The sequence below is a fragment of the Dreissena polymorpha genome, chromosome 9 (genome assembly GCF_020536995.1).
Source record: "Dreissena polymorpha isolate Duluth1 chromosome 9, UMN_Dpol_1.0, whole genome shotgun sequence".
Lineage (NCBI taxonomy): Eukaryota > Metazoa > Mollusca > Bivalvia > Myida > Dreissenidae > Dreissena > Dreissena polymorpha.
The window spans coordinates 37,823,909-37,842,292 of record NC_068363.1 but is presented as its reverse complement, the minus strand read 5'-3'; the positions used below and the strand labels follow the sequence as shown (position 1 = coordinate 37,842,292).

The window sequence follows — 18,384 nt, the reverse complement described above, 5'->3', positions numbered from 1 at the left end:
TGTATAGTGTGGGGGTGTGGACATTTATTACATTTTTTTCTTTTAAGCCAAAAAAATGCAATAAAAAAAATTCGGATGGTGGGGGGGTGGAGGGGAGGGGATTCTTGGGTGCGATGGTTGGACAGTATTTCAAAAATAAAATAATAAAAATAAATATTTGTGTTTTTCAACCGTTTAAAAATAAAATAAAATTGGGGGGGGGTGGGGGGCTGGGGGGGGGGGGGAGTAAAGTGTGAGGGTGTGGTGGTCATTTGTGAGATGATCTTAAAAAAAAATAAAAAATTTAGAGGGGGGGGGAGGATTCGGGGGGGGGGGAGGGCACGGGGGATGGTTTGGGTGGAGTCTATTGTTGTATGTCATCTAAGAGTAGTTTTGTCAAAGCATCAATCAAATCTAATCATAAATAAAGAAGTTATGGCAATTTTAGCAAAATTTTATAATTTTACCTTGAGAGTCAAGGTCATTCAAAGGTCAAGGTAAAATTCAACTTGCCAGGTACAGTAACCTCATGATAGCATGAAAGTATTTGAAGTTTGAAAGCAATAGCCTTGATACTTTAGAAGTAAAGTGGATCGAAACACAAAATTTAACCATATATTCAAAGTTACTAAGTCAAAAAAGGGCCATAATTCCGTAAAAATGACAACCAGAGTTATGCAACTTGTCCTTTTACTGTCCCCTTATGATAGTTTGCGAGTGTTCCAAGTATTAAAGCAATATCTATGATACTTTAGGGGTAAAGTGGACCAAAACACAAAACTTAACCAAATTTTCAATTTTCTAAGTATAAAGGGCCCATAGTTCCGTCCAAATGCCAGTGAGAGTTACATAACTTTGCCTGCACAGTCCCCTTAAGATAGTTAGTAAGTGTTGCAAGTATGAAAGCAATAGCTTTGATACTGTAGGAATAAAGTGGACCTTAGAACACAAAACTTAACCAAATTTTCAATTTTCTAAGTATAAAAAGGGCACATAATTCTGTCAAAATGCCTGTCAGAGTTACATAACTTTGCCTGCACAGTCCCCTTATGATAGTTAGTAAGTGTTACAAGTATGAAAGCAATAGCTTTGATACTTAAGGAATAAAATGGACCTAAACACAAAACTTAACCAAAATTTTCAATTTTCTAAGTATAAAAAGGGCACATAATTCTGTCAAAATGCACACCAGAGTTATCTTACTTTGCCTGCCCAGTCCCCTCATGATAGTAAGTAAGTGTACCAAGTTTGAATGCAATAGCATTGATACTTTCTGAGAAAAGTGGACCTAAACACAAAACTTAACCGGTCGCCGACGCCAACGTCGACGCCAAGGTGATGACATAGCTCATATTTTTTTTTCAAAAAATAGATGAGCTAAAAACGAGGTGTATAAGTTCTATACATGAACATGATGAAATATACATGTACTGGAATTAAATTGTTATCGCATAATTGTAACCGGGAGTTATGTGCACAACTTACTCGCTATATGTAATTAATTGTTTACCACTTTCAATTAATTTCTCGTATTAATAATGAGTCAAAGGTAACACTTGTTTACAGTAAAAAGGTGTGATGATGATGCCCGAAACTGTCTTTAATTACTGTACTGTACTAGTTACCAGTTTTATATTACGTAAATGCTAATCAAGCTAATCAAGCTGCGATAAACTATTACTTCGTGCCTGACGTCAATCAAAAATAATGGTCGATAATTAACCCCGCCCTCATAAGCATTCGCGAAACCGATTGGACGATGAACATCACAGTTTGACGACTGGAAAGTTACCTGATACATCCTTTTCAGCATTTAAATGACTGTGTAATGTGGCTAGAATAATCGAACGCGCGTCATGCTATTCTCTTAGCAGTGGATTATCCATTACCCCATGTGGTGTTTATGGCGATTACTTGTGAAAGTAGGTACCGAGTGCTTTTTTAAAACAGGGAATATTGATACACTGATAGAGAAACCTTGAATTTTTTTTGACAATCTCCACTTTCTTTTACTGAAAAAACACTCAAAAAGTGCAGCTTCATGAGAACGCCGCTTTGAATTTTTAATTTAAAAAATTACCTTTGACTTTGAAGGATGACCTTGACCTTGAAGGATGACCTTGACCTTGAACTTTCACCACTCAAAATGTGCAGCTTTATGAGAATGCTGCTTTGAAATTTTTTGTATTTTTTTTTACCTTTGACCTTGAAGGATGACCATGACCTTGAAGGATGACCTTGACCTTGAACTTCCACTTCTCAAAATGTGCAGCTTTATGAGAACGCCGCTTTAAAACATTTTTTTTTTTTTGACCTTGAAGGAAGACCTTGACCTTGAATTTCCACCACTCGAAATGTGCAGCTTCATGAGATACACATGCATGCCAAATATCAAGTTGCTATCTTCAATATTGAAAAATGTGTTTGTCAGAAACACTATGTCCCCTTCTGCGCCTCTTTGAATTTTTTTTTTGACCTTTGACCTTGAAGGATGACCTTTACCTTTCACCACTCAAAATGTGCCAAATATCAAGTTGGTATCAAAGTATTCATAAAATAAGCGATTTGGGCCACGTATACTTGACCTCTGACCTTGAAGGATGACCTTGACCTTCCACCACTCAAAATGTGCTGCTCCATGAGATACACATGCATGCCAAATATAAAGTTGGTATCTTCAATATTGCCAAAGTATTCATAAAATGAGCGATTTTGGCCACATATATTTGACCTCTGACCTTGAAGGATGACCTTGACCTTTCACCACTCAAAATGTGCGGCTCCATGAGATACACATGCATGCCAAATATCAAGTTGCTATCTTCAAAATTGCAAAAGTATTCATAAAATGAGCGATTTTGGCTACATATATTTGACCTCTGATATATGAAGGATGACCTTGACCTTGACCTTTCACCACTCAAAATGTGCAGCTTCATGAGATACACATGCATGCTTAATATCAAGTTGCTATCTTGAATATTGAAAATGTTATTGCAAATGTTAAAGTTGGAGCAAACAGACCAACAGACCAACGTACAGACCAACAGACAGGGCAAAAACAATATGTCCCCCACTATAGTGGGTGGGGGACATAAAAACCGGATGCGGTGCAAAATGAACTTTATATGTGTGCATATTGATATCTCTTCATTACACTTGATTATGAGTGATACCTTTTTTTTCATAATTTATATAAACAATGTCTATTGTTTGTATTTTTACGGAAACATTATCTAACCCCGTTGTGGTCAGTGAAAAAGCTTCTTCAAACTATCTTGTTCCATACACTTAACATACTCTCTTTATAGGAAAACGTAATGACAGAGTTTTATTTTACTGGTACCCGCTAAAAACTTTAAATGTTAAACATTAAATTAAAAAAATATTTTTAGTGTATTTTAATGTATAGGTATAAAGCACTTATAAGTTTCTGGACATTCGTTCACACGAACGATTGTTCCTACGCAAATTTTGACAAGGCAGACATTTGTTACGTTTTTTGACTACCCAGACATTTGTTCCTACGTTATTTTGACAACCCTGACAGACCATTTGTTTGTTCCTATAACATAAATTTGGATTAAATGTGATAATTTTTACCATGATAGCAATAATGAAAGAATCAATGTTCTGGGTGTCAATACAATGTAAAAACGAATGTCGGGCTGTCAAAATAACGTAGGAACGAATGTCTGGCCTGTCAAAATAATGTATAATCATTGTCCCCATTGCCAAAATAACGCAGGAATGAATGTCTGGGTCGTCAAAACAAAGTAGAAACGAATTTCCGCCTATGTCAAAATTAGGGTAGGAACGATTGTCCGTTGGAAAGAATGGCCAGCATTCAATTAATTATTATGATTAAACTGGTTAATATCTATACAGTATTCAGTTTCTCACTACCTGTATGGACAAATTACTTTAAATTGGCGTATTTGGCGTCAAATTAGTCGTAGAAATGACTAAGCAATACTACTTCAACAGGAAGACATGGGGGTATAAAAAATTGTGTCTAATGACCACACATCTACCACATGTGGTTTATGACACCAGACCTTGTTTCTATTAAGTATTTATTGGCACAGTATCTAATCATAACTACGTAATAGGTTTGTGCTGAACACATCGGCAATAAAACCAAAGATCTATCAATAAACAAGATTACTGATAGATCTTTGATTAAACACCGCGATAAAATGCTCAAACGACAAGTGTCAGAATGTGTGCCAAAAAATGAATAAAAGCAAGTACTTAAATCAAAAACATTTCTTTAATTTACTAACACTTAAAAAGGGAAGTATATATTACAACTAATTCTAGAAATGTCATATTGTTTTGACATATCATTAATTGTCGAATGTTCAAAAGAGTTGAGAGTTGAAATTAAATGCGGAGTTGCGTGGCACTATTAGAAATGGCTACACATTGAGCCTTATTCTGCAAGTCATGTGACTTCGCGCTGTTATCAATTTTGGCTTATTGTGAGAAGGGTCTATTAGCCTATAAAAGCTTAAATTGCAATAGATGAAAAAATAAATCTATCAATTAAAAAATACCAGCAATTTCTAGTGCCTCCATCCACTTCAACATTTGGTTTCCTCCTTGATACATCTAAGCAACGATCTTCTACCATACATGGGTCAGACTCATGGGTCAGAATATAGTCCCTGATAAATTAGCCTCGTGCTGGGAAAACTAGGCGTGATGCATGTGCGTTATGTGTCATCCCAGATTAGCCGGTGCAGTTCACTCAGTCTAATCTTGAACAACAGTTTCCGCCTTAACTGGATTTTCTCAAAAACAATTACATTCTTTAAATGAAAAATACCATAAAATTGGAAATTAAATTAGCTTATCTGGTACGCCAATTTATGCACATGGATAAACCCCAGTTTTCGCAGAGAGCAATTTCATTGATAAGACTCGTGGATCAAAATAGTCCCTGGTAGATACCGTTGACGCATACCTTCCGTGATGCGGGGCAATCTGGTATTTCTCCACGATGTCCAATAACAGCTGGGCCTCTTTTGGCCTCCTGGCAGGCTTCTCAAACTCTGCAGCCATGAAGGAGTCCCTCTCCACCTCAAATGAGGTCTTAGACACATCCTTGAAGGCCTGAAGGCATAAAGACTTCTATTACATCGTTACATTTAGTAATGTAAACATATAATTATAAAGATAGGCACAGCATAAAGCCAACTTTAGGTTTACTTGGAAAAAATTGCAAATGTTTGTATTTATCACAACTTTAAACACATTTTTAGTCATTATTTGGTAGATTTGGGTCTTGAAAATGGAAATTTTAATCATTTTGTTTTAAAGCTTGTACCGTAATGCTGTCAAGATCGGGTTTATCCATATTTAGACGAGTACGAAAACCATTTTGGCGTTAAAGATTTAAATGGTTTACATTTCTGACAAGGCCAAACAATAGTCCACTTTTCCAGAAGTCCACTTACTGTTGGTGGCAGCATTTCAAACTGGTAAGGATTAAACGGCGTTGTTATATAGCTGAATGCCTCTTCATCCATGTCATAATCCATAACCTGAAAAACAACAAGAGTCATAAATGAATCACATGAAATAAATTTCGAAAATACAAACACAGCAATCAACATTTAGGCTGTCACAGATTTTTGGTCTGTTTTTTTTTTCGTTATCTTTATAAGACTTCTTTTTATCTACCAGAATAAATGGCTGCACAATATAAACAGTTAAATACAGGAATTTCACATAGAAAACCAATGTAAACTGTATGTTGATTCAAACTATGTTCTAAAATTAAAGAAAGAGTGGCCACTGTAATAACCAACTGACGTGCTTAAACTGTACACTTTAAAAATGTATGTTAATGTCCATTCATTAAACCTTTTGTTGTATAAATACGCAGACTTCAATTGAAAAAAAAACACAAAAATATATGCAGTGAATTGTCCATATAGTACTGGAACATGACATAGACATAAGTGTACAATACACATGAAAGTAAGGGAGTTATGTAGAGGTTTTTGCACTTAAGGGTACCATACACATGAAAGTAAGGGTGGCATGTAGAGGCTATTTGCACTTACGTGTACGATATGTAAGGGTGGCATGTAGAGGCTTTGCACTTAAATATACGATACACATGACAGTTGAAGAGACATGTAGATTCTTGGGATGAAGAATATATATGCAGACTCCATGTTCATGTACAAGTGCGCTGGCAAAAGCAAAACTGGTTTTCATATCACTATCAGACTCACAATCAAACAATCAGGATTCTTGATGCTAAAATTATTTTCCCTACATGGCTCAAGTTTTCCATTTTTAAAATCACTCATGCATCTTTTACATACTTAAGATGTTCATAGTTTTAAAACGTGGATGTGTGGTATCTTCATGCATTAAAAAAGTACAATATGTGTCTTTCCCCAATAATAAAGAACAGTAATAACTAAGCTTTCGGACACTTAAAAATGATTTTTTTTAAATCGCGTAGATTAAAAGAATATTCAAAAAGTACAGGTGTCCAAAAATTTAGAGACAAAAATTAAGATGTCTGAAATTATAATTATATTGAAATAAATGCAATAAATCAATGTACAATGATTGTCTTGTGATAAACTCTTCTTTTATGCTTTAAAAAAATAAATACAACTTCACAGTTTTGCTAACTCTTGCCTGAAATGATATAGAACAAAAAAAAGTAAAAATAGAAAACACTCTTCTTCCTTAATATCGGACAATATGTTTCAAATGCTGATGGGTGAATTCATTATTTTCTAATGGTATACGTGGTTATTTACCCAATTACGCGAATTTAATGGTCCATTGCCTTCAGGCATGCATCTGCCAGGTTTTGTGACCTTAATCTGGTTGTAAAAATCCATGATCGAAATGTCACAAATAAGTGAAAACAGGGCCGAAGTCTGTGGAATAGCGCGGTAAAATATACTGTCAGAAAATAAAGTGACATTAATTATGGACGAAAACCCGTAAATCTGAAAATTGAGAGTCACAAAAAATAATTATTTTTGCAAATTTATCTACTAATTAACCTGTCATACAACAGTTACCCAAATACAGTGTTATATGATGTCATTGATGCTGGTTTAATATATATTTTCAACATTGATCTTTTTCAGAATTTGTTCAGTAATTAATGCAAAAAAATTACTACTATCTCCAATACAAAACAATACAAAAAGTCGAACTAGACAATGACTGATAACAACAACAAAAAAAGAGGGCCATGATGGCCCTGAAGTGCTCAATTGAGTTCATGGTTTACAAAATTGTTGAAGACTTTACTTTGTTGACATCACATGACCAAGATTTGTACTTGTCCAAGAACTGTCAAGATTTACATTCTGACCAAGTTTAATTAAGTTACAGTTTTCAATGTGGCCTCTTGAGTTGTACTAAAGAAACAAGTAACAAAATCAAACTCTGCCAAGATATTGTCAAGATAAACATTCTTACCAAGTTTTGCCAAGGTCACCAATATTGAATCATAAATGTGGCCTCTTTAGAGTGGTAACAAGGTTTTTTTAAGATTTGATACAGTAACATAGTTTTTGAATGTACATCATTGAGATTCTATTTCAAGCAATGTATTGTCATGATAAACAGTCTGACCAAGTTAAATCTAGATTGGATGACACATGTTGAATATAGATATAACAAGCTAACAGTGCTTCTTTTTCTAATACTTTACCTCCTGATCTCATTTTGGAACATAAATGACCAAGTGTTATACTTTAGTGATAACAATGTTTTTCTAGCATTTGAACTAGTGACCTAGTTTTGGACACAATTACCCGTATTCAAACTCAACCTTGATATTGTCAAGAAAAACATTTCAACCAAGTTTCATCAAGATTGTATGCAAAATATAGCCTCTTCAGGGTGAACAAGCTAAAAGTTTACCAGGTGTGACGCTAGACACCAGACATAGGATGACCAAAAGAGCTCACCATAAGCATTTCATGCCCAGAAGAGCTAACAAGGTAACGGGGCTTTGCAACAATACGAATTTCAGGAGGGTTAAGTAGTAAACTCCATCTGTAATAACTTGCTTATAGAAATGTGTGCCATTTATTGATGAAGAATCTAGGACCCAGACCAAACGCCGTTATATATACCATGATATACCTTATTTGTAATGGTAGTGAATGGGACAAAATTAAAGGTTTAATTATGATATTTTCAAATCCCGGTCCCAACTGTCCATGAACACACATTCACTGTTATTACAACATGTTGTAATTAATATGATATAAATTCAAAAATCAGCTCAATATCATTACAAATAGAGTTTACTATATTTAAAAACAAAACAATCACTCACTGCTCTACGTCTAGCACTATGTGAAACACTATAACTGAATTTCTGTATAACAGAAACAGATAAATGTGAGCATTAAAAACACAAAAGCTCATGCATATTGGTCAAAAATAGTTTATGATTAATGTTTTAAGCAAAACGAATAGTAACGATTAATAGAACGAATATTGTCAGAATTCATAAAAAAAGACCACAAAAAAGAGAAACAAACTCTCAATACATGTAAGCTTTCAATGAACTATAAATAAGCTTTGACTGTTTACAACAGCCATATGTTATATTATAAGTTATAACACTGAACACTATTTCTTAAATAAACAAGAGCACCGCATAACGGTGCCAACCCTCGCCTGCGGGTGAAGTTTTGAAGAAATGAAAGCTTGTCAGATTGTTTTTGTTTTTTTTTCATATCGATTATACTTGATTCCAAGCATACCAATGTCCTATGATTTGTATGCATAACAAGTAACATTGATTCCAAGCATACCAATGTCCCATGATTTGTATGCATAACAAATACCCTTGATTCCAAGCATACCAATTACCCATGATTTGTATGCATAATAATTACCCTTGATTCCAAGCATACCAATTACCCATGATTTGTATGCATAATAATTACCCATGATTCCAAGCATACCAATTACCCATGATTTGTATGCATAATAATTACCCTTGATTCCAAGCATACCAATTACCCATGATTTGTATGCATAATAATTACCATTGATCCCAAGCATACCAATTACCCATGATTTTTATGCATAACAAGTAACCTTGATTCAAAGCATACCAATTACCCATGATTTGTATGCATAACAAGTAACCTTGATTCCAAGCATACCAATTACCCATGATTTGTATGCATAACAAGTACCCTTGATTCCAAGCATACCAATTACCCATGATTTGTATGTATACCAATTACCCATGATTTGTATGCTTAATAATTACCCATGATTTGTATGCATAATAATTACCCATGATTCCAACACATACCAATTACCCAGGATTCCAACACATACCTATCATCCAAGATTCTGATGCAAGCCAATTATCTTAGCTTCAGAAGAATATCAGTTTACCTTGATTTCCTATGCATACCAATAAACAGTTATAAAAGGCCTACAAGATCACCATGATGCGTACCAGTTCAGTGTCGATGTCGATGAGTTCGTCGTCACTTGAGATGGACTCGTAGTCCCCGTCGGACATGTACATCTGCTCTGCAGAACTCCCCACCTGGTCTACCACCTCGTCCATCACTTCTCCCTCCACATCACCTGTGAATACATACGGAAAATTACGCTTGTCAATTGTTCCAAGAGTTTGTATTCATTCGAGTGGCTTGTGAGATGACGTATCACACGAGAGGCGGAGCCTCGAGTGTGATGCGAAATAACACAAGCCACAAGACTGAATACAAACTCTTGGAACAATCAACTAGCGTTATATTCCTTTTATTATATACACAACTAACGAAAACAGTTAACAATTGTATTTTTGCTTTAACAAAACTGACAAAACAATGACTTCAACTATACATCTAGTTTATTTAAGACGCGTATGAATACAGTTTATGTAAATTAGCTTGTAAACATTTGAACCAAGAAAACACAGGATTCCGACACGCTTACCTTAATGACATCATTAATCCAATATTTATAACAACTAAGTTGATAACTTTGATTCGATGTTTATAACAAAAGCGTTGAAACGATATGCACTTCCACTTCTCTTCTTCCATGTCTCTATCGAAACTTATTTTAAACCACACTATCATATTGTATTCCTATCGAAATTTATATTGATGCATGATAAACACACACTCTGAAAAACGTTCTGCATTCGTTCGTTTTTAACAAATAGTTTACTGTTAAAAAACACCACGTCCGACTTTCCTTAAATTCCATAGAGTTTAAATAAAACTATTGTATTTCGTCACAGAAATGACATCACACGATGTACTACGTAATAAATTGCGTAATATGGGGGTTTCCTATTTTCGGTGCGCGTTATGTGACGTCATTAAATGGATCAAGAAAGTAGTCTGGCTAGTATGGTAATACGGAATTGGAAACAGCGAGTAGCGTAATACGGGATTTTTTATTTCAACGATTGATACAACCTGTATTTTGTTAAAAGCATTAAACAGGTATATAATTAAAGCAGATATTGTCTGAGGGAAAACTGGGCTTAACGAATGTGCATCAAGTGTCCCCCCAGTCTGCACAGGCTAATCAGGAACGACACTTTCCGCTTTTATGGAAGCTCTCAATATCCCCTGTGAGTAGTGCTTTTAAGTTTAAATTCTTTTCTTTATATTGTTACATTTTTGTCTAATTTTAAAGATAAACATTATGAATACTTAAGTTCGCTTACTTAATAAAAAATCTTAAGAGTATTTTTTCAATAAAAAATTACAAAACAAGTGCATCTAACAAATAATTGTCACACACACATGCAAGTTTTAAAACTTTTTTATTTTAGCTCGATTGCATAGAAACAATTAGGTTTATTTGAAACGCTCTGGAGTCTGTTTCCTGGAACTAGAACCAGTACTTGGTGTCTATTGAGGGATCTAAAGAACGCTCCAACAATAGGGATCAAACATGTGACCTCCACACCACAACAATTTCACACTTAAGCATCATTTTAGTATTCCACTTCATCACCAACCTTTCTGTACAGGAGGAGGACGACCTTGTTCCATGTCCGAGAACTGAGAGGATGCAGTCTCTACCGGCACCAAGTCCTTCAACCTGTACCCCTCTTGGGTGGTTGTCTCTCCGATTCGCCCTCTAACACACATAAATGTACTTCAGTTATCAATTCTGCATATGATTTCTTGCCTCTAACAAAGATAAAACCATGCATAATTGTTGTAGATATGAAATCCCACCTCAAACAAAATACAATATAGCATTATAAATAAGCTGCACTCTGGAGAAAACAGGTCTTATGAAATGCACAGACTTATCTGGGACGACACTACACACAAGCATTAAGCCAAATTTTCCGATTGCATGACGGCTTGAATATCAATGCCTCTAACATGGACGAAAAGATAGAATTATTTTGTATCTTTATTGATTTAGCAGTTTGATAAGATTGGACACTTAAAATAACACTTATAATAACAAGGGACAAAATTGTCACAAAACCAGGTTTTCAGTTGAAAAAAAGTCTGATAAAATGTGTTTTGTTAACCCCCTTGTGTAAAATTGACCTTGATTTCAATTAGAAAACAAGGGCTGTTTGTAAAACATGCATGCCCCCCATATAGGCTGTCAGTTGTAGTGGAATCTATTGTGTGAATACGTTTTTTGTCCCTGTGACCTTGACCTTTGACCAAGTGACCTGAAAATCAATAGGGGTCATCTGCCAGTCATGATCAATGAACCTATGAAGTTTCATGATCCTAGGCCTAATTATTCTTTAGTTATCATCCGGAAACCATTTTACTGTTTCGAGTAACTGTGACCTTGACCTAGTGACCTGAAAATCAATAGGGGTCATCTGCCAGTCATGATCAATGTACCTATGAAGTTTCATGATCCTAGGCCTAAGCGTTCTTGAGTTATCATCCGGAAACCATTTTACTGGTTCGAGTAACCGTGACCTTGGCCTTTGACCTAGTGACCTGCAAATCAATAGGGGTCATCTGCCAGTCATGATCAATGTACCTATGAAGTTTCATGATCCTAGGCCTAAGCGTTCTTGAGTTATCTTCCGGAAACCATTTTACTATTTCAAGTCACTGTGACCTTGACCTAGTGACCTGAAAAGCAATAGGGGTCATCAGCCAGTCATGATCTATTTTTAGTTGTGGCGACCTTGACCTTGGAGATATTGATGTAATTCTTTCATGCGACACACAGTCCAATAATGGTTAACAAATGATTTTAAAATGTCACTATGAATGACATAGTAATGGCCCAAACAAGCTCATTTATGGCCCAATTTTGAACTTCAAACTCAAATTGTGACCTTGACCTTGGAGATATCGATGTGATTCTTTCGCACGACACAACGTCTAATGATGGTGAACAAGTGTGCCAATTGATTTTAAAATCTGACAATGAACGACAAATTAATGTCCTGGACAAGCTCATTTATGGCCATTTTTTACCTTCAAACTCAAATTGTGACCTCGACCTTGGAGATATTGACGTAATTTTTTCGCACAACACACCGTCTAATTATGGTGAACAAATGTGCCAAATGAATTTAAAATCTGACAATGAACGACAGAGTTATGACCCGGACAAGCTTGTTCCGCCTGCCAGGCTGCCTGCCAGCCCGCCGACTTTCGCCAATCTAATAACCAGTTTTTTTCTTCGAAAAACCTGGTTAATAAATGCAAAAAAGGTATTGTGACGTATTGTATCAATGGTGAAGATTTCAAACTCGAAATGGCAATACATCTACTTTAATTGCAGTTATTTTCAATGTGTGTAACTTGGAATAAAATGTTTATTTGCATAAACTTACCTAATGACCGGTGAAATGGGTCCAGGGCTAGGCCTGCTTGGGGACGGAGTCCTTGACCGTGAACTAAATCTGTCCCCACTGTATGAGCGTGACCTTGATCTTACGTAATAAATAATTGTAAGTAAATGAGCCGTGTTCTGAGAAAACTGGGCATAATGCATGACACTTTCCGCCTAAATTGTATTTTTGCTAAGAAGAGACATCACTTAAACAAAAAATGTCATAAAAGCAGAAAGCGTCGTCGCTGATATGCCTGTGCCAACTGCACAGGCTAATCTGGGACGACACTTTACGCACATGCTTGAAGCCCCATTTTCACAGACAATAACAACCTCTTTATACTTTGCCACTGATTCAGAAAAAAACACAATGTCTTATAATTTTGACAATTATGACAAACCAATAACAAATTATAAATAAATTTCATGACTAAAAACTTAATTTATTTTGGACATAAAAGGGATATTTGGTAATTCGTTGTTCATTCCCTTTTATTTAGAATTTTTTACAACACAACAGTAAAGATTAATGTCATCATCAAAACAGGTTGAACTATGTTTCAGAACTATTCTCCAACTCTTACCCAGTGGAGGGACTCCTAGGGGTCTCCATATAGATCTCTCTTGCCTTCTCCTTCTCCCTGAAATCTTCCCTGGTTCGGTCCCTAAAGCCCCTGTCTCGGATGTCCCTTCCGATGATCACCGTTTCTTCCCTGGGTCTATCACCGTCCCATTCATGAGTCTTGTCCATGTCGTCTACACCTCTACCCCTGTCTTGATCCCTGAACCCGTCCTTTCCCCTGTCATAATCCCTTCCTCTATCCCTATCCATCATATCATACTGCCTGTTCATGTCGCCATCCCGGTCACGGTCGCGATCAAAGTTGCGTTCTCTCCTGTCATCATAGCCCCGGGACCTGATGTATTTGTATAATTTATATCACAAGAATAAGAACGGAAAATATATACATAAAAATAGATGTGTTTTCTCTCTCTCTCCCTCCTTCCCTCCCTCCGTCCCTCTCTTTCTTTCTCTCTCTTTATTTTTATATAATACAAGTAAAAACACATGACTGGGATTTTAAATATATATTTTGATATAGCCAACGCATTTTGCACCATTACACCATTATATAAATATAATGAATATATAATGCAATGTCAGTGACTTTCTTTATTTGGCAGCCATCTTGGACGCCATCTTGAATTTCTCAGCTCCAAAGCACTTTTAAACCGAATGATTTCTCATTTCACAATCTACAGAGCCTAACGGACATTTTGGCATTCAAAACCCCTTGTTTAAGATCAGAGACCGACCAGATGGTATTAACCTCTATAAATTTGCACTACTGACCTGTCTTTGCCATCCCTGTCATAGTCCCCATGATCCCTGCCACCCCTGTCGTGATCCCGTTTGTGATCCCAGTCATCATGGTAATCTCCCCTGTAATCCCGGTCCCTGTCCCGGGATCCTTCTCTGAAATATAATGGACAAATTATATTGAGTTCATTACTTGAATCCTTTATTATTTATTATGAATAAGGCCCACGCATGTGTGTCATTTTTAAATTTCAGATAGGGACAACAGTAAGAGCATCAAACCTGGACTGTGGGTATTCTCTGGCCCGCCTATCTGGTTCCTGGTATCCCCAGTAATCTGGATGATCTACAACAATGTAACAATGATGAAATAAAAGCCTTGATTTGGGAAAATGGGGCTTAATTCATGTGCATTAAGTGTCGTCCCTGATTAAATGTGCAATTAGCACAGGCCAAGCTTGGACGACACTATTTGCTTTTCATTTTTAGTACTTTAATGTGTGCAGAAAGCCTCTTCTTAAAAAAAACACCCAGTAAAGACAAAAAGTGCCGTCCCTGATAACAGTCTTGTTAAGGAAATATATAATATGAGATTTATAATTATATAAATTACTTCCCTTAAAAATAATTGTCTCTCACAAATCTCTATTTTCAGTAGCTAATAATTAAAAGCCACTACCGTATCTGTGACTATGTTCAATATTGAATAATTATCTCCCTTTAAAGCTTATTACTTCCCTTGGATTTGTATTGTTTTACCTTAGACATTGAAGGATGACCTTGACCTTTACCACGATATGTTTGTCAGAAACACAATGCCACCTACTGCGCCGCTTTGATTTATTTAATAAGAATATATAATTTGGCAGGTCAGATAATAATGTCCATTTAAAGCTCATAACTTCCCTTCGATTTGTTTTCTCGACCCCTTGACCTAGTTTTTGACCGGGCATGACCCATATTCGAACTTGACCTAGGTATTGTCTAGATACAACTTCTCACCAAGTTTGGTAAAGATCAGATGAAAACTATTTGAATTAGAGAGCAGACACGAAAAGTGTGACTGACAGACTGAGAGACAGACTGACAGACTTACAGACGGACAGTGCGAAAACTATATACCCCATTTTCTTTGAAAGGGGGCATAAAAATACCTTGGCATTAAAGGGAGATTTTCAGCTTACAGTAAAAGATTTCACGCCCAAAAAAAGCTTGATAAATCCTACTAGACACAGGAAAGTACACAAAAATGCAAAACAAAAATTTGGCTTACAAAGCCAAGAAAAAAGAATGCATCCAACACATTACACAAACACACATGCCCATGTTCATCGATTTGAAACCTCATACTATCATGGTTATCTTGTAACAAATAAGCATATGTATGCATGTTTACCTGATTTTATTGTTTTTATTAATTGTTATAATGATAAGAACTAGATATGTAACACCATGTTAGTGCTACCAATTGATGTGGGTACCACAAAAATCTCTCTACTTGTTTGTGAGTATTTTCTGCCCAAAATATGCGTTGAACTCACCAGGATGTGAGAACTCCTGCATGGAGGGTGGGATACCTATGGGTATCTGCCCCGGGGTCTGGGGATGTCCGTGTGTAACTACGGCTATAGGCTGCGGTTGCTGCACTGAGGACACTACTGTCAGTGTGGTGGCCTACGAAAATGGCAAACATTTGAAATATAATAATGAGGACAATAAATAAAATTATAATATTATGATAAGAGCGTATTTAAATATGCATCATTTGTATGATTTCACATGAACAAACAGTATTTTTTAAGTTCATGTCTACGGAAACAGTTTCATGATCCTAGGCGTAAGCTTTCTTGTGTTATCATCCGGAAACCATTTTACTGTGTCAAGTCACCGTTGACCTTGACCTTTGACCTAGTGACCTGAAAGTCAATAGGGGTCATCTGCGAGTCAGGATCAATGTACCTATGAAGTTTCATGATCCTAGGCGTAAGCGTTCTTGAGTTATCATCCGAAAAACATTTTTCTAAGTTGAGTCACTGTGACCTTGACCTTTAACCTAGTGACCTGAAAATCATTCGGGGTCATCTGCGAGTCATGATCAATGTACCTATGAAGTCTCATGATCCTAGGAATATGCGTTCTTGAGTTATCATCCGAAAACCATTCAACTATTTCGGGTCACCGTGACCTTGACCTTTGACCTAGTGACCTGAAAATCAATAGGGGTCATCTGCGAGTCATGATCAATGTACCTATGAAGTTTCATGATCCTAGGCAAAAGCGTTCTTGAGTTATCATCCGGAAACCATTTTACTATTTAGGGTCACCATGACCCTGACCTTTGACCTAGTGACCTGAAAATCAATAGGGGTCATCTGCGAGTCATGATCAATGTATCTATGAAGTTTCATGATCCTAGGCATAAGCGTTCTTGAGATATCATCCGGAAACCATTTTACTATTTTGAGTCACCGTGACCTTGACCTTTGACCTAGTGACATCAAAATCAAAAGGGTCATCTGCCAGTCATGATCAATGTACCCATGAAGTTTCATGATCCTAGGCGTAAGCGTTCTTGAGTTATCATCCGGAAACCATCTGGTGGACGGACATACGGATGGACCGACATGAGCAAAACAATATACCCCTCTTCTTCGAAGGGGGGCATAACTATAAAATGTCACTATATACCAAATTTGTTAGCGCTAGGCCCAATGGTTATGGACAATATTTTTTTTTAAGTTTTCACAAAATAGGCATTATATAAGCATATGCTCAATTTTGTGACCCCTGGGGCAGGGTCAAATTTGACCCCAGGGATAAAATTTGAACAAATTTGGTAGAGGACTATTAGATGTCACTACATACCAAATTTGATAGCCCTAGGCCGGATGGTTATGGACAAGAATATTTTTGAAGTTTTAACAAAATAGGCCTTATATAAGCATATGTTCAATTTTGTGACCCCCCGGGGCAGGGTCAAATTTGACCCAAGGGATAAAATTTGAATTAATTTGGTAGAGGACTATTAGATATCACTACATACCAAATTTGATAGCCCTAGGCTGGATGGTTATGGACAAGAAGAGTTTTAAAGTTTTCACAAAATAGGCCTTATATAAGCATATGTTCAATTTTGCGACCCCCAGGGGCAGGGTCAAATTTGACCCCAGGGGCATAATTTGAACAAACTTGCCAGAGAACTATAAGATGTCACGACATACCAAATTTGGTAGCCCTAGGCCCAATATTTATGGACTAGAAGAGTTTTAAAGTTTTCACAAAATAGGCTCCATATAAGCGTATGTTCAATTTTGTGACCCCCAAGGCAGGGTCAAATTTGACCCCAGGGGCATAATTTGAACAAACTTGGTAGAGGACTATAAGATGTCACTACATACCAAATTGTGTAACCCTAGGCGCAATGGTTATGGACAAGATTTTTTTATAAAGTTTTCACAAAATAAGCCCTTTATAAGCATATATTCAATTTTGTGACCCCCAGGGCAGTTTCAAATTTGACCCCAGGGGCATAATTTGAACAAACTAAGAAGAGAACTATTACATGTCACTACATACCAAATTTGGTAGCCCTATGCCATACAGTTATGGACAAAAAGATTTTTAAAGTTTTCACAAAATAGACCCTATATAAGCATATGTTCAATTTTGTGACCGTCGGGGCAGGGTCAAATTTGAACCCAGAGTCATAATTTGAACAAATTTGGTAGAGGACTATTAAATGTCTCTACATACCAAATTTGGTAGCCCTAGGCCCAATGGATATGGACAGAAAGATTTTTTAAATTTTCACAAAATAAGCACTTTATAAGCATATATTCAACTTTATGACGCCCGGGGCAGTTTCAAATTTGACCCCAGGGGCATAATTTGAACAAACTAAGAAGAGAACTATTACAAGTCACTACATACCAAATTTTGTAGCTCTATGCTATACCGTTATGGACAAGAATTTTTAAATTTTTCACAAAAAAGGCCTTATATAAGCATATGTTCAATTTTGTGACCCTCATGGCAGGGTCAAACTTGACCCCAGGGGCATAATTTGAACAATCTTGGTAGAGGACTATAAGATGCAACTACATACCAAATTTGGTAGCTCTAGGCCCAATGGTTATGGACGAAAATATTTGTAAAGTTTTCACAAAATAGACCCTATATAAGCATATGTTCAATTTTGTGACCGTCGGGGCAGGGTCAAATTTGAACCCAGGGGCATAATTTGAACAAATAGCCCTGGG

General features: G+C 36.4%; 1 protein-coding gene across 3 annotated transcripts in view; it reads right to left on the bottom strand.

The window, feature by feature from the left end:
* Window positions 1–18,384, bottom strand: part of LOC127845197 (protein virilizer homolog) — an 85,686-nt gene that overhangs the window by 51,675 nt on the left and 15,627 nt on the right. For 2 of the 3 annotated variants that reach the window (XM_052375947.1, XM_052375948.1), the window contains exons 7-16: window positions 15,667–15,799; window positions 14,408–14,471; window positions 14,159–14,281; window positions 13,389–13,721; window positions 12,806–12,904; window positions 10,991–11,112; window positions 9,461–9,594; window positions 8,315–8,356; window positions 5,442–5,528; window positions 4,949–5,097 (exon numbers count right to left, since the gene is read on the bottom strand). In XM_052375947.1, coding sequence (XP_052231907.1) covers window positions 4,949–5,097; window positions 5,442–5,528; window positions 8,315–8,356; window positions 9,461–9,594; window positions 10,991–11,112; window positions 12,806–12,904; window positions 13,389–13,721; window positions 14,159–14,281; window positions 14,408–14,471; window positions 15,667–15,799 — 1,286 coding nt within the window. The remainder of the gene's footprint in view (window positions 1–4,948; window positions 5,098–5,441; window positions 5,529–8,314; window positions 8,357–9,460; window positions 9,595–10,990; window positions 11,113–12,805; window positions 12,905–13,388; window positions 13,722–14,158; window positions 14,282–14,407; window positions 14,472–15,666; window positions 15,800–18,384) is intronic. The other variant, XM_052375949.1, reaches the window with a different exon arrangement.